General features: G+C 58.7%; 1 protein-coding gene across 2 annotated transcripts; it reads left to right on the forward strand.

Moving 5' to 3' along the window:
* The first annotated feature begins 339 nt into the window (after positions 1-339).
* FHIP2B (FHF complex subunit HOOK interacting protein 2B) lies at positions 340-22390 on the forward strand. Of its 2 annotated transcripts, XR_016347995.1 has the most exons (18): positions 340-494; positions 1196-1274; positions 3903-4072; positions 7284-7388; positions 8318-8440; positions 9941-10186; positions 10681-10877; positions 11256-11364; positions 13144-13220; positions 14778-14973; positions 16540-16709; positions 16792-16929; positions 17891-17981; positions 18378-18521; positions 19141-19281; positions 19451-19551; positions 19938-21295; positions 21431-22390. XR_016347995.1 is itself a non-coding variant. In XM_089773732.1 (17 exons), the coding sequence occupies exons 1-17, from the start codon at positions 450-452 to the stop codon at positions 20041-20043; spliced, it is 2238 nt and encodes a 745-aa protein (XP_089629858.1). In that variant the 5' UTR covers positions 340-449; the 3' UTR covers positions 20044-22390. The 2 variants fall into 2 exon arrangements, 1 of the variants encoding a protein (XP_089629858.1); XM_089773732.1 differs by having other exon boundaries at positions 19938-22390.
* The last annotated feature ends 388 nt before the right edge of the window (positions 22391-22778 follow it).

Below are 22778 nucleotides of genomic sequence, written 5' to 3' on the forward strand. Positions count from 1 at the left end.
CCCATATCCTCATGACCCCAGCTCCCCCATACCCCTCCCTCCCCCCCAGCTCCCCCATACTCCTCTGTCCCCCACTCCCCCATACACCTCCCTCCCCCCCAGCTCCCCCATACCCCTTCCTCCCCCAGCTCCCCCATACTCCTCTGCCCCCCACTCTCCCATACCCCTCCCTCCCCCCCAGCTCCCCCATACATCCCCTCCCTCCCCCCCAGCTCCCCCACTCTCTGCCCCCCACTCTCCCACCCCTCCCTCCCCCCCAGCTCCCCCATACTCCTCTGCCCCGCCCCCAATACCCTCCCGCCTCTGCCCCCCCCGAGCCACGGCCTCGGCGGCCCCGCCCCCTGCCCCGTGGCCCCGCCCCGGGAGCGGCCTGGCCGCCCCGCCCCCCGCCGGGCCGCACGGAACCTTCCGCCTGCTCGGGCCGGGCCGGGCCCCGCGCCCCCCCCGCCATGCTCGGCCGCCTGGGCGCGCTGCTGCAGCAGGCGGTGGGGCAGGTGAGCGGCCGGGCCGGGGCTCAGGGGCTGGGGGGGGCCCTGGGGCTGGGGCGCCCCCTGGCTAGGCTGGGGGGCTCCTAGGATGGGCCCCCCCCGATGTGGTTGGGATCAGGAGATGGGGGAGCGTGTGGGGCTGGGACTTTGGGGGGGTGCCCCCTGGCTAGGCTGGGGGGCTCCTAGGATGCCCCCCCGATGTGGTTGGGATCAGGAGATGGGGGAGCCTCGAGAATCGGGGTTGGGGGCTCCCTCTGAGGACTGGGGTACGTGGGGTGAACACCTAGGGTGGACACGCACCCCTTTGTGCCACTGGGGTGACGAGATGGGGCAGGGTCGGGGTTGGCTCCCCTTGGGTGTTAGGAGATGAGGCCTATAGGGGACTAGGACTTGCGGGGGAGGGGATCCTATAGGGCCAGGTTGCCCAGGACGGACCCAAGGTGCCACTGGGGGCTTGGGGAGCGGGCATGTCCCAGGATAGAGGGCAGAGAGGTGTCCCAGGAGATGTGGAGTGGGGGCTGGGGGGGGGACCAGTTCGCACCTCTCTGCCCCCGTGTTTTGGGAGGGGGTTCCGGGGGAACAGAATGCTTGGGGTGGCAGGGGGGTCAGGAGGAGGGACCCTCCTGTGAGCAGGGCGCGTGGGTGGATATGAACATGCCCTTTCCAAAGGGCTCTAGCGCTTGACTGACCCCTCTCCCTCTCCGCAGCAAGAACCCAGCCTTGACCTGCTGGAGGCGTTCACCGAGCACTGGAAGGGGCTCACTCACTACTACATAGAGACCACAGGTAGGTGGGGGAGGCAGGGACTCAGGACGCCTGGGTCCAGTTCCCAGCGCTGGCCGGGAGCCTGGCCTCGCCTGGGATGTCTTCTCAGCTCTGCCAGTGGGTGCTCGGAGCACCTTCGGCACAAGCCAGCAGCCGCAATACAGAGAAATGAGACGCACGCGGGCAAGGAGCGGCGCGGTCGTGATTAATTCGCCAATGGGTAGGGACCACTGTGAGAGCTGTGGCCGAAAGTAAAGCAAAATGTTATTGCCCCACCCTCCTCTTCCTCAGGCCCCACGAGTGGGAAGGCAAAACGCTGCCGGGGGAAATGTTGCCTGCAACCGTTAAGATATCTGCACTCTGTTGTGTACGTGGCAGGCGGACGTTGCTGCTTCCCCCACCCCGGGTGGGCTGTGGGGCTCGTGGCCTAGGGCGTTTGGAGGTGTCTGACGTTCCGGGCCACGGCCTTATAATAATGTCTCTGTTGATCCAAGTTTTGAGACGGGCTGGGCTGCTCTCGATGCTGTGGCCGGCATTTCTTAGACGCGATTCGAAATCAGGTCTGAGCTACGCCGAGATTTTGTACTTAGGGGTTTTTTGACAGATAAGCGATACTGCTACCGCCTTTCACGTGCGTACAGTGACCTGCTACGTCTTTGGGAGAGTTTGTGTGCTTGTCTGTCCGTCCATCTGTCCAAACTCCACTGGCCACCTCCCTGCCCTGCCTCCTGCACCCTCCACACCTTGCAATCCACTTCCTTGGGCCCGCACGCACCCCTAGCTGCCTGTCTGAAGGACCCGAGAACCCGGGTAATCTAGCAACGGTGTCACTGCATCCACACTCGAGGGAGTTGTACTGCTTTGCAGTTGGGAGGCAGGATTATCCTGGTGTACTGAGAGCGCCTTGGTCCCCTACCTTTACTTAAATACCTAAACACGCATTTACGAGTGTAACTTTAGACTCCCAAGTATGAGAACCGACCTTTGCTCTTAACTAGGCCAGGGCTGCTCTGTTCTAACGCTGCCGCTTCGCGTTACTGCAATATTCCATTTAGAAAGCAGCGTCTTGGGGTGCTGCCGAGATCAAAATCTACGTGAAAATTACAGCGTGGAGACCAAGGGGAAAGGTTGGGAGGATAGAAGGAAAATAGAATTTTCAGGTTAAAAAATCCCACAAACATTAGGCCTGGGACACAATGAATTGTTGGCTTTATACCTGTTAAAATTTCCCCAAAGCTAAAATTTGCTTAAAAAAAAAATCTCAGGTGAAGGAGCATGTTCATTTTTTAAAATGTTGCTTTTCTTAACGTCCTCTGGGTTCTACCAGTCCCTGAAAAGAAATCACCGGCTTGTTTTTCTGTTACAAGGAGGGGACGGTTTTAAATTCACCATTTTGGAGCCTTTCCCTGTTCTTTAGAATGTAGAAAAAACCTTTCTAAAAGGTCACTCGGTGGAACAGTGCCCTGTGTCGTAATACCTGTAGTAGGAATTAGGCATGTTAACCGGTAAGGATGAGGATGGCTGGTATGTTGACTGGTTAACTGATGGCAGCTATGGGGCCGGGTGGCGGGACTTTGGTTAAAACTGTTAACCGGTTAAACACAATCATTTAACCTGTTGACTGGTTTAACATCCCTCGTAGGAATTAGGAACAGTGTCGGCTTTGCCTGATTTTTTTTCCTTAGTGTTTGTTTCTCTTGGGTCTCGGTTAGTGTGCAGTAGGGATGTTAGCGTATAGTTGTTTAAACAATTAACCCATTAGCATGGGCTTATTGGTTAATCTAAATGACTACACACATACATGTCCTTGCTGCCTCTGTATCGGGGCTGGGGAGGAGGCTGTCTGTGGGGAGCTTGGGCCCCCCGTGGGATGCCAGAGCAGCCTCTGTCCATGGGGAGTTTGGGTCCCCCCTGCAGACGGGCTGCTGCGGCCCCATGCTGCTGCCTCTGTATCAGGGTTGTGGCAGGGGGTTCCCGGGGAGTGGGGCCAGGACCTCACTGGCTGCCGGCCCCGCCCCCTGAGTATTTTAGTAACCATGTAACGGATAAAGTGTTTTACTAAAATAAACATTATCCAGCATCCTAGTGTAAGGCCTGTTACTGTCCTACCCCATGTGCCAGTCTCATCATCCCTCATGAACTATCACCCTAATCCTGTCAGCTGATCCGCTTGGGCCTACCCCTGCACTAAGGACACACGGACACAACACCCGACCAGCTGCCCCGCTGGGAGGCGCTGCTTTCCAGCTGAGACGGAAACCTGGAGTCCTGGCCACTAGCAGATTTAGCAAACCCTTGTTGTTTTTACAAGTGTACAGGGTTGGCTCCAGTGTCCTGGCTGAATTTGCGGGTAATCACATGCTGACTACTACCCCTTACGGCTTCTGTTGGATGCTTGCTGCTCACTTCCGGCCCGAACTATTCTAGCATTGCCGCATCCTCGTGGCTGTGCCAATCCCAGGGCATGCGGTGCGCTATTAAAAGAGCTGCCACGTGTCATCCCGGAGTTCTGATGGGCGTGTCTGTGCCGTGCTGTGGGCTAGAAGGGCCTGCATAGGTTTGATGATCGTATGGCACGAAGCCGTACGTCTGTGTTTGCCCATCATGGAGCGTGTTTGGATTGGGATTTAATATCTGCCTTCTCTGTAGATGAAAACACCCCAGTTAGGGAGACGGATATCCCCTGGCGCCTGAAACAGATGCTGGACATTCTGGTGTATGAGGAGAAGCAACAACCGGCAGGGGAGACGGGGCCTTGCTTGGAATACCTGCTGCAGCACAAAATCTTGGAGACCCTCAGCACTCTGGGGAAAGCAGAGGTGCGTACACCGGGTTACTCCCCTCGGCAGCCCCACGCAAGCCCCAGACAAACACCACTGGTTGCGTTAGGGGCGGAACTCCTTTAGCGGATGACTCCAGTGACTCTAAACACTGACTGGTTCACAGCAAAGAAGCTGTGTCGTCTTAAGGAATTAAGATCAGGGTAAAATTTCCCAAAGCATCTTGGTGAGTGAGGAGTCTAAAGTCCCCGTTTCGGAAGCCATGTAGGCCTTGTCCAGACTAGGATTTGGAGGGGGAGAGCATCTTATTAGACACAGTGCCTTGTCTACGCTACCCTTTCAATACATGGTAGATACGCCTTCCAAATTCTAGTCACGCAACAGCTGAGATGCCTAAATCCCATTGACTTTCAGTGAGACTAAGGCCAGATCTGTACCAAAAAGCTAGGATGACCCAGCAGCATCACTCAGGGGTGTGGAAAAATCCACACCCTTGAGTGATGTAGTTAAGGCAGCCTCCTCCTGGGAGTGGGCAACGTCAGGCGGCTGGAAAAAAATTTCTGTTCACCTACTTCTTAAACTGCAAAGCCATTTCTGTCACTGTAGCACGTCTACACTATCGCTGCAGCACTTGTACAGACGTATCGTTAGGTGCCCATGCACCTGAATCACTTTGGAAATGGGACTTGGGCTCCTAAGCCCCATAGGCACTTTTGAAAATGTTTTCCCGTATGCCGCATTGCTGATATGAGCCGGGTTTGCTCGGGTGAATACTCCCTGTACAAGTATTTACATGATTGAGGGGCGCAGGATCTGTCCTTTGATTTGCAGGAGAGATGGGTTTTTAAAAGGACTCTCTCAGAATAAATATCAAAAGCTTACTATTGTATCCTCCTGGCCTATGTTACTAATAATAACTTGGCTTATTGGGCTAGAAATAGTCTCTTTTTGTTTTCCAAACACAAAAACAAGGAAACATGAACTGGAAATACTAGTTTTTATCACATGTTTATGAAAGTCAGTTGCATTCTGCAATGGCTACCCTTTATCTCTACTGTCCTCCATTCTTGGGTTTTCCATGTCATCATCGTACAGGCCTTTGGAATCACTAACCTGTTGAAAATGGGAAAATAATCACATTGATTTTTTTCACCAGAACGCAACTGAGAAGCTTAATTTATGTAAGTGACGTTCATTAAGCAATGTAAATAAATACCCAGTGAGAGAATTAATTAACTGTTTGTGAGACACTTAAAAGATTGATTAGAAGGGAAAAGTATTGTTTACTAGCAGGTTTACCTGGTGTTGCTCGAGTCCTTCACTGTAGTAATGGCTGGATTTTTTTTTTTTAATTCAAAGGTAAATGTACGTGCTGTATTTAAATTATTGTATTGGGGAGAGGGTTGGGGGGCCTCAGGGCAGGAGCTGGAGGGTACAGGAGTCAGAGCAGGGGGTTGGGAGGGGTGTGTGGCGGCTCTAGGTGGGGGGTAGGGGTGCAGGAGTCAGGGAAGCAGTGGGGGGGCTGAGGGAAGGGGTTGGAGGTTGCTGAACTGAGAGCAGGGGATGGGGGCACAGGGCCTGGTGTGGGGTGGCTCAGAGTAGCGGCTGGGGATCCTCAGGGCAGGGGGTGGAGGGCAGGAGGTGGGAAAGTCAGCACAGGGTTCGATGTGTGGGGGTTGGGTGGGGGTGCAGAAGTCAGGGCAGGGCTGGGGGGGGGTGGAGGGTGCTGGAGTTAGGGCAGGGGGTGGAGGGCTCAGCGTAGTGGTTGGGGATCCAGGAGTGAGAGCTGGGAGAGTTGGGGGGGTGGGGATGAGGACGGGGGGTAAAGGTGCAGGGCTGAGGGCAAGGGGGCTCAGGGCAGGGGGTTGGGAGGCTGGGGGGGAGGCGGCTTATGGGACCACCTGTGGCAGTGAGGGTGGCCCTGTTCTGACCAGTGGCTCCTCTGGTGGGCCAGAGCTGAGGGGGGCTGGCCCTGGCTTCCTGCATCTCCCCCCGCACACCCTGGCCTGCAGGTAGTTCGGGGCTGGGCCAGTTCCCAGCTTCTCCTCCAGGAGCGGGGAGTGTGCCTCCTGGGGGAGGCCGGGCTACGCTGCCCAGTCCTGGGGGCTGTGGTGGCAGGTCTGGTGGGTGATGTCCCCCCAGATGCCACAGTTTTGAGTGGGGGGGGCACTTACCCTGTCCGGTGGCTGGCTGTGTGGAAACCCCATCCCCAGTTGGCCACTCTTCTGCAGGTGCGGCTTCCCCCCGTGGTCACTCTCCATGTAGCTCTCCCTCCAATCAGCCCCCTCCCTTTCCATGTTATGGAAAAAAGTCCCATTCCAGGCACATCCTGTTTTCCTGGCACAACCAAACTCTGACCTGGCTTTAAGTCGGGAGAAGAGGAAGCTGCCTACCCAATTTGGCTGTCCTAGTGGTCCTCTGAGGAATTCTTGAACAGACAGACTGACGTACAAACTTTCAAAAGCATATATATAAGTTTGCGCTGCTTGGGGATTTTTAGGCATTGTGCTGCGCTGGGATGGTCAATTTCATTACCATTCCCTGCTGGTTTTTCAGTGCTCAGATGGTTGTGTTTCCAGTGCTGCTGGGAAAAATTTACTTCCTAAACCAAACCAGTGTTTGGGTTGTGAAAATGTGTGTGTTTGGGAAAACCTCCTTTGTAAACCAAACCTAGGTCTTGGTCTTAACTTTATCCCAGAGCATTCCTCTTAATGGTCTCCCAGGTCAGCAGATCTCCAGTTCGCGTGTGTCACACGCTTTTCATAGCGGTTGCCTGCAGCAGAGACCGGGTAGCCATCCTAAATGATCTGATGCCAGAAAGGAGAGAAAATTAATGATAAACTGAATCTTTTGTTCTCTGAGAGCTTCAGACCCTCTCTTCTTGGGATTTCTCTGTCCGCGTCAACTTTAATACCCTTGCGGTGTTGTAGCCTTCTGAACTAGCTGTAGGGCCGTGGAGTCCAACACGCTAGCTACATGGGGCTGTTTGGCCCGTGGTTGGCTTAAGCAATGTGGCTATTGGGCCGGTTGAGTGTGGCTAGTTCGCTATAGTGGCTACTGCTTCAGAACTGGTCGGACCCCCTGGCCATAGGGTGGCGGGTGCGTATTGCTAGATGCTGGCAGTTCTTACCTCTGCCACGTTACACATATTTACCATCAGTGGCAGAGCGATGGGCCTTTGTCGCATGTTGTCTGTGGCACTGAAGGGGATATCGCTTGACTGACAGTTGGCCTCTGTCTCTCCTCGCAGTATCCACCCGGCATGAGGCCGCAGGTGTTTCTCTTCTTCAGCCGAGTCCTGGGACAAGTGCAGCATCCGCTCTTGCACTACCTGAATGTGCACAGACCTGTCCAGGTGAGCACTGCTCCTGGCTCGCTCCAGGAGCTGTAAAGAGGGCTCCTTGTGCTTTTCCTCACTTTGTGGGGCGATGGCCAATGATGGTAGCGTGGACCCCGTGGAGGGCCCGGTTCCCAATACCGTGCTGTCACTGAGGTGTGGGGATCACCAGGTCCTGCATCCCCCTCCACAGCCAGCTGTGACTCTCGGTCAACAGGTAGAGCAGAAGGCTGATTGGTTCCCAGGGATACAGCGTAGCACAGACCTGTCAGCACAGCCAGTACCATCCATCTTGGGGAGTGGGCAGCCCAGAGCCAGGACCCTGGGCCCTCTCCCTGCATCCTAAGCTAGTTGAGACTAACTCACAGTCCGCGACTGGTCCTAGCCCCGCCGGCTCCTTTGTCTGGTCACACACCCCTCAGGTTACCGTGAGCCTCGCGTGCTGGCCGCAGCATCCTCCCTCAGTGAGTCACACCCAGAAGTCCCATCCCCATCTAGATAGTGGTGCAGTGCCCAGGGAAACTGAGGCACACACCCAGAAGTTACTACAGACCAGCAGAAGTCCCATGCAACGCAATAAGCGAACAGAGTGAATACAGTCCCCACAGTCCCCACTTCGTCCCACATGCCCCTTGTGCAGTGTACACCAGCGTGGAGTGGCTGTGAAACGTGACCATACGGATACCCCGTTGCTAGTGGTGTAGGTCACCAGACAGGGAACAGGGCAATGGTGAATACTTTCCTTTGATGTTACTCCACCACAATGGGGACTGCAGGGTCCGTATGACAGATACAGGCGCGCATCCCTGGGGAGCGCGCCCAGTGGCCTCCAGTGAGGCAGGAAGGATGCCCACCCCCGATGGCAGCGCCCCCCTTGCAGCACTGCGTAAGCTCCGTCCTGCCCCCTTTCCTCACCGGAGAGGCTGACCGCCCTGTCGCCTTCCCAGAAGCTCCTTCAGCTCGGCAGCGACGCGCTCGGCTCGGCGACTGAGAGGGAAGAGGTGCAGTTTGCTGCGGTTCTGTGTGCAAAGATCAAGCAGGACCCCGCCCTGCTCACGTACATCCTGGAGGTAAGGAGCCCGCCGTGGCGCCTGCCCGCCATCACGGCCGTACGGCAGGTCTTGGCCATGCCCAGCGGCTGGCTGCAAGGCCCAGTGGGCTGATCTGCTAGGCAGGGGGGCAGGTCTCTGTTTCGGGGGCTTTCCGCAGGCGCTTGGCTCTCGCCTCGCTGCCGCAGAGCCGCGTGGCTGGGGAGGACTCTGCGCTCCTGCACAGCTGAAATCCTGCTGGATTCCTCCGCATTAGGGAAAGTGTCTCATCCGGTGCTGGCGGGGATCTGGGTAGTGCCAATCTGACATCTTTGTGGGGGGGGTGCGGGACACCTGGGTAGTTCTAATTTGACATCTTTACGGGGGAGAGAGGAAGGACCTGGGTAGTTCCAATTTGACATCTTTGTGGGGGTGGGGAGGTGAGGACCTGGGTAATTCTAATCTGACATCTTTGTGGGGGGACCTGGGTAGTTCCAATTTGACATCTTTGCGGGGGGACCTGGGGGACTGGGTAGTTCCAATTTGACATCTTTGCGGGGGGACCTGGGTAGTTCCAATTTGACATCTTGGGGGGGGGGGGGGACCTGGGTAGTTCCAAACTGACATATTTGGGGGGGGACCTGGGTAGTTCCAACCTGACATCTTTTGGGGGGGACCTGGGTAGTTTCAATCTGACATCTTTGTGGGGGGGGGGGAACCTGGGTAGTTCTAATTTGACATCTTTACGGGGGAGAGAGGAAGGACCTGGGTAGTTCCAATTTGACATCTTTGGGGGGGGTGGGGAGGTGAGGACCTGGGTAGTTCTAATCTGACATCTTTGCAGGGGGAGAGAGGAGGGACCTGGGTAGTTCCAATCTGACATATTTGGGGGGGGGGAGCAGGAGACGTGAGGCCATGAAAACAGCCAGTGCGGTTGGCACCAATTGGCCCCCTGTCGGTAGCTTCCCAAAGGGGCCATGGGTCTTGGCTGCTCAGCCGTTTCCTGGGGGCTGGCAGGCGGGTGTCGTCCACACGACACTGCTGGGCCTGTTCTGTGACGAGGAGGCTTCATTCTCCAGTCGGTGGCCTAGAGCAGAGGGTTCCTGGGCTCTCTTCTTAGCGCCATCGCCCCCGCCCGCTGCATGATCTCAGACCCATCTCCTCCGCCGCTGTGCTCCGCCGCCGGGGACGGAGGGGTGATGGCTACGTCCCTGCAGCCCACGGCGGAGTGGCGAGGGTTAATATTTGCCACGGGGGTTGGAATCCTCCCTCGAAATGGGCCGTGGTGTGGTGTTCCCCGCTCAGCGGAGTGCTGCTGGGTGCGTTTGCCGGGTGCCCGGGGATGCGCTGCACCTCCTGAGCTTTGTGGGTCTGCGCCTCGGCGTCGGTCCCTGGCCTTAGCCCCACGTGTGTCAGTGCGAACGGCTCTCTGGCCTGTCTCTGGGCCCTGTGCGTGGTCCTGCCGCGGGGGCGGGCGACTGGACTCGACGACCTCGCGAGGTCTCTCCCAGTTCTAGTGTTCTGCGATTCTCTATCCCCAAGGGCAAGGATCTTCTAAGGGGGCAGAAGCCTTCCCGTCAGCTCTGCTGCCCACAGGGAGAAGCCGGCAGCAGCCAGGGAGAGCCCGTCGCTGCCAACGGAGCCCTGGCCGCGTCTCCAGAGCACCCCTGGGGAGACGCAGCCTGCGCCAGCCTGGCAGGGAAACCAAAGAAGCCTCTCTCCAGCTCCTCCCCTCTGAATAGTGAAAACAATCTGATCACGTCTTTAATCACCCTGTGCAAGAGCCAGGTACGGGTCTGGGGAGGGGAAAGCGGGGGGGCGCAGGCGGCGAGGAGGGAACGCTGCTGCACGGTGCCGTGTTCGGTCCCCGCTGCGCTGGGGAGGGGAAAGCGGGGGGGTGCAGGCGGCGAGGAGGGAATGGTGCTGCATAGTGCCGTGTTCGGAGGGGAGAGCGGAGGGGCGCAGGCGGCGAGGAGGGAACACTGCTGCACGGTGCCGTGTTCGGAGGGGAGAGCGGAGGGGCGCAGCCGGCGAGGAGGGAACAGTGCTGCACAGTGCCGTGTTCGGTCCCTGCTGCGCTGTGGAGGGGAAAGCGGAGGGGCGCAGGCGGCGAGGAGGGAACGCTGCTGCACGGTGCCGTGTTCGGAGGGGAGAGCGGAGGGGCGCAGGCGGCGAGGAGGGAACGCTGCTGCATGGTGCCGTGTTCGGTCCCTGCTGCGCTGGGGAGGGGAATAAGCCGGCGCGGTACGGCCGGTAACGTGTGCGTGTCTCCCCTTGGGCAGAAGAGCAGGGTTGCACTGAAGGCTCAGGAGAACTTGCTGCTTCTCATCAGCGTGGCCCAGCAGGCAGCTGCCACGTACCTGGTACAGAACAGCGCCTTGAGCTGCCTGGTGGCCGAGCGCCTGTGTGAGCTGTACAGCGCCGTCCCTGCCTCGGCTGACCCTGCAGACGTCCTCTCCCTGGAGAGAGCCAGCTGGAGGTAGGACGCTGTGGAGACCCTGGGCTCAGTATGTTCCCAGCCTCATCGCAGCGGAATGGCCTGACCAGCTGAGCACCTACCTGGAAGTATTGGGCCCAGAGACGACTAGAGAGACCTGTTCTCCAGGGGCTGCACCCCGGCTCCCAGGGATCTGGGCAGTGGTCACCACCCCCGTTCCTGGTGGGTCATGGCCCCTGGGATGGGAATGGCTGGCCGTGCTAATCCCTCGGGTCTCTTCCGTCTCTATGGTTCTATACCAAGTAAAGGCAGAGGGGAGGCAGCTGTCACTCCAGAGAGGAGGTTTCTCCCCCGATGTACCATTGCCCTGGCATGATGCTTTGGAGTTGATTCCTACCCCGTCTATTGATCTCCTTGCAGGTTGCAGAACAAGGCTGCCGACAAGGGGTCTTTCCCAGGGAAGGCGAGCCTGGATGCTTTCTTCAGCTGGCTGGATTACTGTGATCACCTCGTGAGAGAAGCCCACCCGGTAAGAAACAAGTGACTCCTCCCCATTGCTTATTGGCTTGGATCAGTGGTTCCCAGCCAGGGGTACCCAGACGTCTTCCCCAGGGTACAGCACTCGATCAGTTGTTTGCCTAGTTTTACCATGGGCTACGAACGCAGCACTAGCTAGGTCAGTAGGCACTACGGTTCCATACAGGTTTATATTTGCTTATACTGCTCCGCACACAGAAACGCCAAGTGCAAGCTGTACGGTGCAATTGATTTGTGTTATAATGACGTGGTAAAAACGAGAAAGCAAGTGGCCTGTCACTTCGGGCAGTTTCATGGCTGATGTTGTGAGGCCGGAGTGTTTAAGTGAGGTGAAACGCGGGGGGACGCAAGACAAATCCGACCCCACGGGGTACAACGGCAGCCTGAAAGGATTGAGAGTCATTGCGGAGAATTCCAATTCCCATCTCTGCTGTCCCAGCAGTCACCAGAGCTTCGTCCAGGCTCAGGTATCCTTTCTAGGCATTTACATACTGGGGAGCCTGATATTTAAGGATTCCTAACCGGACGTTTTAGTCCAGCCCTAGATGCGGTTTCGGGCCCATCTGAAGAGCCACTGACTTACATGAGTGAACTGAAAACTGGCTGAGTTACACTTGTCCCATCTACAGCTAAATATCTTGTGTCCTTTAGCTTATGAGCTGCTATCAGCGTTAGCTGGCCTGGCTCAGATCTCTGCTAGAACTCAGACTAGGTCACCTGGGCTCTTCCTGTATTTAGTAGACAACGTCATTAGGTCACTGCTAGTCGACATCTAAACTGCAGCCTGCGGGGGTAGATAAGCCATTTAGGAAACAGCCGTGTCTTATCACGGCTAAAATTCTCCTTGGAGAAGACAACCTACATTGTGTGTTTGAGATCTACCAACTCCTGTGGCTCTTGGACCCTTACATCCTGGATTTGGGCTTTGCCACGTGTCCTCAAACTGTGTTAGGGCAGCCTCAAATTTCATCAGGGCTCTGAGTCCAGGGCCAGGTCTATGCTAGACGCAGAAGGTCGGCTTACACTATGCAACTCCAGTTATGGAAATAAGGTAGCTGGAGTGAACATACCTTAAGCCGAGCTTGGCACTGTCTTCATAGAGGGAGGTCGATGGGAGAAAATGCTCCTGTCTGCTTCCCTTACTCCTCACTACTGTGCCAACAGGAGGCAGCCTCGGCATTCGATTTAGCAGGTCTTTACTCGACCTGCTCAATCAAACGCCAGATCCGTCTCTGGTGTGACAAGTGGAGACATGGCCCAGCTTGCCAGACAGCTGCAGAGCTCTGAGAAACCGCATCAGGGTGTGACGACATCGCAGGCCTTGCATGATGGGATGGTCACCATGATGCATGGCTGCTGCACACAGCTGCAAAATCACAATATGCACACACTGCGGTCACAGCAGGGTCGTTCCGTTCCTGCAGGGACAGGCTACAAGTGGGAGCCATCCTGGGTGACCCATCTAGCGGCTTGTGGTTGAACCCATTTAAGAAGGCTCCAGCGTGTTCTGTCTCCAGCGTGTAGCTGCCGGGCAGTGCTTTCCTTTCATAGGAGTCCCTGGGTCTCTGGATCCCAGAGCTGTGTGTGCGCACGCAGCACCCGTGTCAGTGCAGGCGTCCCCGTGTGCCAGTGACCCTGCCCACCAAGAGAAACTTGACGGAGCAGCAGAGTCTCTGCTCTTGTCACGCAGGAGGGGATTAGAGGAGTCTTGGGCACGCCCGGGAGCTGGTAGCTCATCGCTCGTTACTGACTCTCTGTCTGTGACCCGCAGGTCGTTGCAGATGCTGTAACAGAGGCCATTGGTGAAAAGCTTTTCCGGGGCATCCTGCAGCCACAGCTCTTGCAGATGTGAGTACACGTGTCGCACAGGCTGGTCACCAGGTCACTGTGTAAACTGGCGGGTATGGCACCCATAGCAGGGCTGAGAGAGCGGGAGGTGGTTAGTCTTGTGTTGAAAGTCGGAACTGGGGAGTCTGTACTCCTGGGGTCTGTCTCTGGTTGGGGCTGGCGTTAGTCACTGCTTGGGCGCCTCGCTTTGCCCATCTGTAGAATGGAGTTAATGTTGCATTCAGGCTCACGAGGTTTAAATAATTCCCACGGGAAAAGTGCTTTGTGATCGTGGAAGGACGGGTGCGGTAGATAAAAAGGGTAGGGCTGTTCAATTTTGATTAATTAACTCATCGAATAGTCGATGGCATTTCCATCGATTATTCGATTAGTCAGTAAGAACTAGCGCGTTCCGCCTTTGAAATGTACAAGAGCCCCAGCAGGGACACTGGCACATTACAAAGGTGGCTGCTGCCCCCTCCCACGGAGCTGGAGCTGGAGCTGGGGGGAACCGGCACCCCCTTCTCTTCCTGCCTCTTTGTGATAGAGGCAGCAAGGGGGGGAAGTCACTAGTTGACTAGTGTGTCATCTGTCCAATCAGCTTTTGCTTATCGGATAGTCGATTAGTCGCTTGCATCCCTAAAGAGGGGTGCACAGCGCCCTTAACTGTGTCAGAAGTTAGACTGTCTCTTTAAAAAAACCAAAAAAACCCCTGTTCTACACTAAAGTAAAACCCCTGCCGGCAAATGGAACATTCCCCCGGGGAGATTCTAGCCTTGCCAGCCAAGCTGGGAGATTGGAGTCTGGGAAGCCAGGGAGGTCCCGCAGCGGGAAAGGCAGGGCCCAGCTGAGCATGCTGGGGAGAGGCAGGGGCTGTAAAACAAAACGCCTTAAGGAAGAGCCGAGTCCGCCCTGTGGCGGGGTGGTTTGGCAGTGGTCTAATGGCTTCAGATGTCATTCAGAGCCATGTGCCTTACTGCCCCCCTCCCCCTAGGACTGGGTAGTGCTGTGGCCAGTTCTGGCCTCCTGCAGCTCGCAGGGCTGGCCCCTGGAAGGAGGGAGGTTGGCATTTCTCAGCGTTTCCAGGCCTGCGGTATTATTGCGGGTTGCTCTCTGTGCCAGCGCAGCAAACTCCCAAATGCATCACCCCTGAACTGCCCTCTCTAGCCTGGCTCTGGGTTTTGTTGCCTCTCTTCATGCTCCTGCCGTCTGCTGCGGTGGCCTGTGCGTGTGTCTGGAGAGGTGCTCTCTCCTCGGGAGCTGGAATGGCCGTTCAGCTCTTCCGCTGCTTTGTTCTCACTTTGGCTGAGGTCTCTTACTGCCCCGGACGTCAGGATGCTGCAGGGACTGAGCAAAGACTGAGGAGCGGGAAGTCCTGGGTCCTGTTCTTAGCTCTGTCATGTCTTGGCCCTGTGCCTCGGTTTCCCTGTCCTGCTGCTGGCCCCCACAGCGAGGGCGATTGTGAAGTCCCCTGAGTGGAGGTGTGCTCCCATGCACATGTGCTCTACGCAGCTGCATGGAGGGGAGCTTCAGTCCCTTTTCTCTTTCTCTCTCTCCTCCTCCCCCTTTATTTGGCAGGTCAGAACTTGGCATCCTCACCTCCACCGCAATGCTGACCGCCATAGTGAGGCAGATCGGCGCTCCTGCCCTGCTCCGGACGCTGGTGGAGTTCCTGCTGGGCACAGAGAGGCAGCCAGAAGCCGTCCCTGACTCTCCGCAGCAGCATCTCCTCCGTGCTCAGTTGATAAAGCACTGCAACCACCTGTCTGATGAGGTGAGGCCGGCTCCGCCTGTCTGTAGCCTCCCAGGGCTCCGCCTGTCTGTAGCCTCCCAGGGCTCTGCCTCTCTCCTCCCCCCTTCCCCATGGGACCCCAGACTGGGCTCTCACTAACGCCCCTCCCTCTGGGTATTGCAAGTAGGGAAACTGCTCTTCCTGCAGACCCAAGGGCCCGCTCCTTGAGATCATTAGAGATTCTCGGACACCCTGGTAGGAGTTGAGGTGTCCTGCCCTAGTGCCAGGCCAGGCCGTCGCGTTCGGCCTTTCTCACGTCCCCAGACGGTTTTGTTCCACTGCAGGGTTTGTCACACTCTGCCCCGAGTAGCCAGGCAGCGTTTCTGCGCAGCTGAATGAAGTGATCCCAAAAAACGCCTTTTAAAAAACCAGCGAGTGGTCCTGTGGCCCCTTGGAGACAGGGAGGGTCACGCGCTTTCGTGGGCACAACCCACTTCACATGGGATGGCTGCACGCAAGCGCACCCCCTCTGCAGAAGTGCATTGTGCCCATGAAGCTGGTGATCCTACCTCTGGATTTTCGTTTGTCGTTAAGGTACCACAGGGCTCCCCGTTGATTTTTTTTAAAAGGTGTTTTTAAAGTTACAGACTAACCCAGCGATCCCTGGGAGACTTGTACACACGAAGCGATCCCTGTAGAATTGGGGACGTGCTGTGGGATGTTACTAACTGGCGCGGTATCTTTTGTCTAGAAGGATCCCAAACCGCTTCAAGCTAGGGATGTAATAGTGGAGTCGATGAACCAATAAACAAATGCGTATCGGTTAATGCTATAGACCAGACCTATTTCTCCCCCCCGCCAGTAAATTGTTTAGCAGGCTGGCCAGCAGCCCGGCTCAGTCCTGGTTTGCAGTGGGGCTGGGACCCGCCCCTGCTGCGGCTCTGCCTTTAAAGTGCATTAGGAGCAGGGTGGGCAGGCAGCACAGATCAGGTCCGGTTTGCACTGGGTCCGGAAGTGCAACTCCTCTCCCCCACACGCCCGAACAGGGGCTGCTGCCACCCCACACTGCTGCCTCTGTATCAGGGCAACAGTCAGTCGGTCTGCAAGGGAAGCTGGTTTTTAAACTGACTCCCCTTGCAGACCAGCACCCACTGGCACCCCGCGCTGCTGCCTCTGATACAGAGTCAACAGCACGGAGTGGCCGGGGGCTCCTCAGGAGTGGGACTGTCGCACACTGGCCCTGCCCCTGGGGACTATGGAATAGTCGAATAAGAATTCCTGAGGTTACTCAACTGTTCAATTAACTGATATTTAACATCCCTGCTTCAGCTGCTCCAGACTTACAGCACCCATGGAATGCGACCACCTCTGGGGTGTAGCCAGCGTGCACATGGAACGCTGTGGCCAGCCCCTCGGCCATCTTTAATGTCCTCTCCCAGCAGACAGGATCCCTTGTTTCTAAGGTCGCGTCTGAAGGCCCCGCCCCCAGCTAACTGCACCCGAGAAGGGATTATGATCTGCGGTATCCCTGCTGCAGGGCTTTCTAGCTGCTTTTCCGGGGAGTTTTACAGCCTGTCTCCCCGCTGACCCGGGGCTCTGTCCCTGCAGATCAGCCTCACGACCCTGCGGCTGTTCGAGGAGCTGCTGCGGAAGCCGCACGAGCACATCGTGTACAGCCTGGTGCTGAGAAACCTGGAGGGGCGGAGCTACATCCTGCACAGCCCGCCGGGGCAGGAGGAGCGGAGCAGCCAGGAGCAGGAACACGAGGAGGATGCTCTGTGAGTGGGCGCCCGGCGGGAGCGCAGAACCCGGCGGCACAGGCTGGGGCTGCAGCTGTAACTCCTGTTCCTGGCCTTGCAGGGAGCTGGAGGAGGATCCCTATTTCACCGATGGCTTTCCAGATACAGGCCTCCGGACGTCGAAAAAGCCAACGTCGCCCTCTCCGCGGGGGCCTGCCCGGCCTAGCGAGACGACCGAAGTGAATGAGATTGTTCTCAGGTGGGGCTTTCCCTGGGCTGCCGGGGCTAAGAATCGTGAATTACAGACCCTGCGCTCAGTGTCCAGCACCTCTTTGCCCCTCCCTCCCATCCACATGGCCGGGGCGGGGAGCATCTTCGGGGAGCCAGATGCATGAAGGGCAAGGTAGAGAAGAACTCAGTGCAATTCATGATCCCCAGGGCTCCTGCTCCGCTGCCGCTCTGGCAGCACAGGGCCAGGGAGAATCCCCATTGTGTGGCAACTGCCCCAGGAGCCCCTGCTGCAGGGAACAGGCCAGGGCTGGGAGGTGTGGGAGGAGCCCTGCCACTCAGGGAAGTGAAACTGACTTTTTGGTCAGTTTCATGGCTGCCAGCCTGTCAATTTCACAACTTTCATTTCAGGAACCACGTTTTTTTGGGAGGGTGGGTCTCCAGCTGGGAAGGAAAGCCAGTTCGAAATTACCAAAACTTCTGATAAACTCCCTGTGATTTGGTCGGCTTGCATCCTATCCCATGCATAAGCCTTCTGGAGCAAGCCGGAGCTCTGTCTCCTAGGCCATGCCAGCGGTCCTTCCACACCTCCCTGCGCTTGCACCTTCTTGAGCTCTCCATCTCCAGTGGGTTTTTTGAGGGTACCTGGTGACCAGGAAACCAGCCCTAGAGCTTTTATTAGCCTAAAGCTCCTGGCCATTGGCTGTCCAGCCCTGCTAGGCGGCTTGGAGCAACCTAGTGAGCCTGCGGAGTTCACTGCCGCTTCAGAGCTTGTGCCTGGGTAGCTTCCTGAAACCCAAGAGCGGTTCTGCAAGCCCAGAGAGTAACCGAAGGAACTTTCCAGCCATGGTACAGGGTAAACGCCGTAGTGGAGAGGCTATGTGAGGAGCCTGGGACATGAGCCCCATAGGCCAGGCACCTCCCACATCTCCGTCTGGGCACCCCGGGGATGTGGAGCCGAGTACCAGCTCCTGATGGCTTCTCTCTTTCAGTTTCCTGGGCCTGGTTCCCGACGAGGCCAAGACCTCGTCCTGCCTGGAGGAGGCAGGCTACGACACGTATGTGCACGATGCTTTAGGGCTGGTAGGTCATGGATGGGGCCTGTAGCCCCTGAGTTCTCTGTTGCCCCCACCCCCTTTCTCTTAATTCCTCCCCGTGATCAGCCCTGTGCTGACTGTGCCAGGCCCAGCTAAGCCCTCTGCCCAAACAGAGCGGCCAGCGGTTGAAGTCTTTCCTGTCCCTCCGCGTCTTCCCTCAACGCTCCCATCAGCCTGGGGATGCCCCGTCCCGTGCCACGTGGAGACACGACTCCTGTGATCCTTCCCAGTGCCAGCTGCGTTGCCGGCGCTGCGCCTGTCTGCCTCCTGCCCCGTCGGCTGGGGCTTCTGGCTGCCTTCTGCCCAGTCCTGGGGCTGAGAGCAGGCCGCTCTGCATTGCTAAAGCTCTGTGTCCGCCCTCGCCCCTTCCCTCTCCTGTCAGTTTCAGGAATGCTGCGCCAACGTGTCCTCCTGGAACTGGCCTCGGGCTCCAAGACCCCTGGAGGCGTGTGACCCCCACGCAGCGTTTTACGAGGGCCACTTCCTGAAGGTGCTGTTCGACCGGATGACCCGGATCCTGGATCAGGTAGGGTGAAAACCGCAGCCTCGTTCTCAGCCCCCCAGTCGGGCTTCCCTGGGGAAATCCCAGAGCCAGCCGGAGGGTGGGGGCAGAGGCGGCACTTTGCTCTGCCGGGGGCCTGCTCAGGGCCGGGCTTCCTCCTGGACGTAACCAGCGAACACCCAGCCATGCTGAGGCCACTGACCACAACACAGGACTGGGATCCTGGACGCCCATTCAGCCAGGTCAGCCCTGGGTGGGGAACTGCGGCCGTCGCCCTGAAGCTGAGACTCAGCAGGACGGGGAGTAGCACCCAGCTGTGCAGACCTGGCGCGGGTGATGCGCCGCAGGTAACCGGTTACCCGCTCACATCCCTGCTGCAAAAGCCGATAGGCGCTTAGTCCAGCAGGGTCCCCGGCAATAGACTGTGAGCTCTCTGGAGCAGGCCCCGATCCTGACGAGGGTTCGGGGAGGGGGGATTCTGAAATAACCAGAGAACTGCCTCTCTGGGAGGTAATCTCAGAGGCTCATTTTCAACTGGACGAGGGGGACAGGACCCCACGGCCACGTCCGAGCCAGGCCGCTCCTGCTGCCTCGGGAAGGCCCTGCAAGGGAGCGATTTTCTGTTCGTCTGTCTGTCCTGCAGCCCTACGGACTGAACCTCCAGGTGACGTCTGTGCTGTCCCGCCTGGCCCTCTTCCCACACCCGCACCTCCACGAATACCTCCTGGACCCCTACCTGAACCTGGCCCCTGGCTGCCGGACGCTCTTCTCCGTACTCATCCGGGTAACTTCCCCCTATGCCAGGGACGGGGAGGGAGGAGGCAGGGGTCTGTCTAGTGTCCGTGTGCAACTCAGGGGGAGGGGGAGGTCAGAAAACTGCCCATTTCAGCCCATGCGGCGCTGCCCGGACCTGGGGGCTGGATGGAGCTGATCCTCTTCCTCCTCGCCCCCAGGTGATCGGAGACCTGATGCAGAGGATCCAGCGGGTGGCCCAGTTCCCAGCTAAGCTGCTGCTGGTGCGGAGACAGTTAATGGGGCTGGCCCCTGAAGAGCAGTGAGTGCCTCTACTTGCCTGGGCTACGTCAGCCGGTGCCCTGCAGACCCAGCGTGGCTGTCTGAGCCGCCGCTAACCCGCAGGGCCCTGTAACGCCAGAGACTCGTCTGCGTCTCAGCACAGGGAGCATGGGCCCCCCTCCGGCTCCTTGATACCTGTGGGGGGCAGGGAGTGAGGCGCCGTCGGTCTCGGGTGCTTGGTAGCACCACAAGCCCCAGGCGCTGCCAAGCTTTCTGGGAGGCCGGGAGAGACGTGGGATGCGGGGGAGGCTCCCACTGTTCTGCACAAGGGTCTGTTAGGGTGCTGAGCACCCTGCTGTCCAGGCCAGATGCCCCGTTTCCCCCCAGGCCGAGCCCCACTCAGCAGCTGCTTTGGTTCCCTTGCAGGATGGATCACGTGACCCTCTTGCAGGGAGTGGTGGTGCTGGAGGAGTTTTGTAAGGAGCTGGCAGCCGTCGCCTTTGTGAAATTCCCCCCCGAGGGCCCAGCGTGAGCCCAGCCGCCCCGGCCCCCTCACCTGCTCCGTGGGGAGAAGACCAGCGCGCACGGCAGGGAGGGAGAGGTTTGCTCACGGCTTGGGGCGGTGGCACCAGTCCCCACGTCCTCCCCTTTCTCCGCCTCCCCCAGCCGGGCCGAGACCTTCCTGCATCACTGGCCTCTGGCTGAACTGCCCCCCCCCCCCCCCCCGCCGCCCAGAGCTCTCGGCTGTGCAGGACCTTCCCTGCGGCTGCCAGCCCCTCCCAAACTCAAACCATCCGCCAGCCCCTCTCCAGGGAGCAACGGGGAACCGCAGCGGGCAGCTGCTCTCCGCAGCCTCCGCCTCTCGCTCACTTTCGAGGCTCCCCTCGAACTCGCGGCTGCCTGGGTTACGAAACCAAGACGCCGGGGGAAGGAACAGGCTCAGTGTTCGGCTCCCAAGCCGGGCGGGGACGAGCGAGCTGCCACGTCACCCACCTGGCCTGCTTTCTTGGCCGCCGTTCCGAGCCGTGGGGCAGGGAGAGGCCTTCTCCTGTCTCTACCTGCAGCCGGCAGCATGGACAGAACGTTACCGGTGCCCACAATCCAGGCGGCAGGATTTACAGCCCTGCTCCAAGCGCCTGGCGGGGCGGAGAGCAGGAGGAAGGCCCAGGGCAGCAGCTCGGGCCTGGTGGGATGGCGAGCGCCCTCGGGCCTGGTACAGGGAAGTGGGCTGCTCTCGCATCCCGGACGGGCCCCAGAACAGCCGGCGCTGGCTGTAGGAGGCAGGCTACAGCTCCAAGGGTGGGGGCTAAGTCAGACCACCCCCCGGCCGAGCTCGACTGGCCTTGTTCCTAGAGGCGGGATCCCCCTGCAGGTAGCGAAGGCAGGGCGGGCGGGGGCCACCCCGGCTTTCATAGCCTAGTGGGCATGAGTGCAGCCTCCCCGTGGGGGCGCCGCTCCCTGCTGCATGTGGCCCCGCAGGGTCTGGTCACCCCCGAGTGCGGAGTATGGGCCTGGGCCGGGCCTTGTGGGGGACGCCAGCCCTGGCACGCTGGGCGGGGGAAGAGCCTCGTGCCCAGACCGTCCCTCCTTGACTGCAGGGGAGGAGCCAGGCTGCGGGGCAGCCCTGGGCTAAGTCCTGCCAGGGAGGGATAAAGCAGGGCCCCGGCCCACCTCCCTTTGGCCTGGGCACAAAGCACGGGGCTGAGACGGGCGTCAGGCCGGGGCCCTTTCCATTCCACAGGCTTTCAGGGCGTCCGCCGCTCTCGGGGCCAGGCTGCGGGTGGGCCTGTAGAGCAGGAAGGGTCCGTTCCCCCACACTCGGAACTGGCTCCAGCTGCTCCTTTCCGTCGGGGCCCACACGGGTACGGTTGCTCCTCGTCCGGCCCCCTGGCCGCGCTGGCGGAGCCCCCGGCAGGCAGGCACACTCTGCCCTGTCCTCTGGAAGGCGCCGGGTTTTTGCTCAGCAGGCCAGGGCCGAGCCCAGCCCTGCAGAGCACCGGCCCAAGCAAGCGGCCCTGTGAAAGGAAGCTCGGCCCCCTCTAGAGAACAGGAGCTTCCCTCCCAGCTGTCCCGGAGAGCAGCCCTTGGAGAGGCCAGCGGGGTAGAGCCCGGCACTAAACCCCGCTCCCCCGAATTCCCCTCTGACCGGCTCCTGCCTGCTGTCGGCTTGCCTGGGGCGCCAGGGGGAAGCGCTACGCACTGCAGCCAGCCGTAGCCTCGTGCTGCCCCGGGGCTCCCTGGAGCCGCTCTTCCCCGCGAGACCCTGGTCCTCACTGGCAGTGAAAGGGCTCCGGGGACTAGGGCACAAGCCCCATCAGCCCCCAGAGGCGACACAAATTACTGGGTCTGGGCAGCACCTGGCCCAACGGGGCCTAATCATGTTTGCTCCGAGGTGCTACCCTAACAAGTGCTCAGCCCCCCCTTGTGGCCCATCTCCCCACAGCTGGGTTCTTGACATTAGTATTCAGCGCAGGGTGGATGCTTAGGGGCACCCTGGGGTTGGCAAAGCCCCATTTAATGGTAGCGAGGGCGGCTCCGTGCCTGCTGGAGCTTGCCGGGACCTAGAAACGAATCAGATTCTTGGCCATCAGAGACATAGAGCAGCTAAATATGCTCTAAGCATTCTCGGCAGAGGGGCTTTCGGTCCTGTAGTGCCGCTGAGCGACCACGCCGGGCTGCCTGGGGCAGTGGGGTTTTGGGTTATTTATGGGAAGCGGGGACGGTGGATTAGCAAATGTTACAGCACCCTCTGCGGAATGATGCACTTTGCAGTGGCTGTTGTGCAACTCGACCAGCTGCTGCACTGGCCCGGTGCGGCCGCACACAGACACATCCCGACTCCTCCTGTGGCAATAAAGTGCTGTCTTGACACATTTGAACCTGTGAGCTCCTCTTCCCTTTACAAGCCTCTTCTCCCACAATCAGAGAGGGGTCTTTTGCAGCAGCGCTGTGCAAGTCACTGGCTCTGGCCTCAGTTTCCCTTTCTGTAAACCAGGCTGGTACTTACCCCCCTGTGGCAGTATCTTTCGGTCCTTACATGCTTCCTGGCCTGGAGCAGGGCTGAAATACAACAGGTGCCCTCTTGCGACGGATGGGGGCAGACCCGCACCGGGCAGGGTTTGAGTAAGACTAGCATTGAGGCTGGGCAGGTTTAAATACTTGCTCCTAAGAAAGGCGGACAAAGGGGAGGCCCTGGCGCAGAGGTAGGTGCAGCATTGGGTGAGTAAGCGAGCCGCTGCAGGGTCAGTAATGCCGATCCTGGGCTGG

The sequence above is a fragment of the Pelodiscus sinensis genome, chromosome 28 (assembly GCF_052426305.1).
Source record: "Pelodiscus sinensis isolate ZL-2025 chromosome 28, ASM5242630v1, whole genome shotgun sequence".
Classification (NCBI taxonomy): Eukaryota; Metazoa; Chordata; order Testudines; family Trionychidae; genus Pelodiscus; species Pelodiscus sinensis.

Bases quoted from the DNA above. Each gene is read 5' to 3' on its own strand.
- FHIP2B (XM_089773732.1), top strand. From the start codon at position 450: ATGCTCGGCCGCCTGGGCGCGCTGCTGCAGCAGGCGGTGGGGCAG. The intron at 11,365-13,143 runs GTAAGAAACAAG...TGTGACCCGCAG, and splicing joins TCGTGAGAGAAGCCCACCCG to GTCGTTGCAGATGCTGTAAC. The intron at 14,974-16,539 runs GTGAGGCCGGCT...CTGTCCCTGCAG, and splicing joins GCAACCACCTGTCTGATGAG to ATCAGCCTCACGACCCTGCG.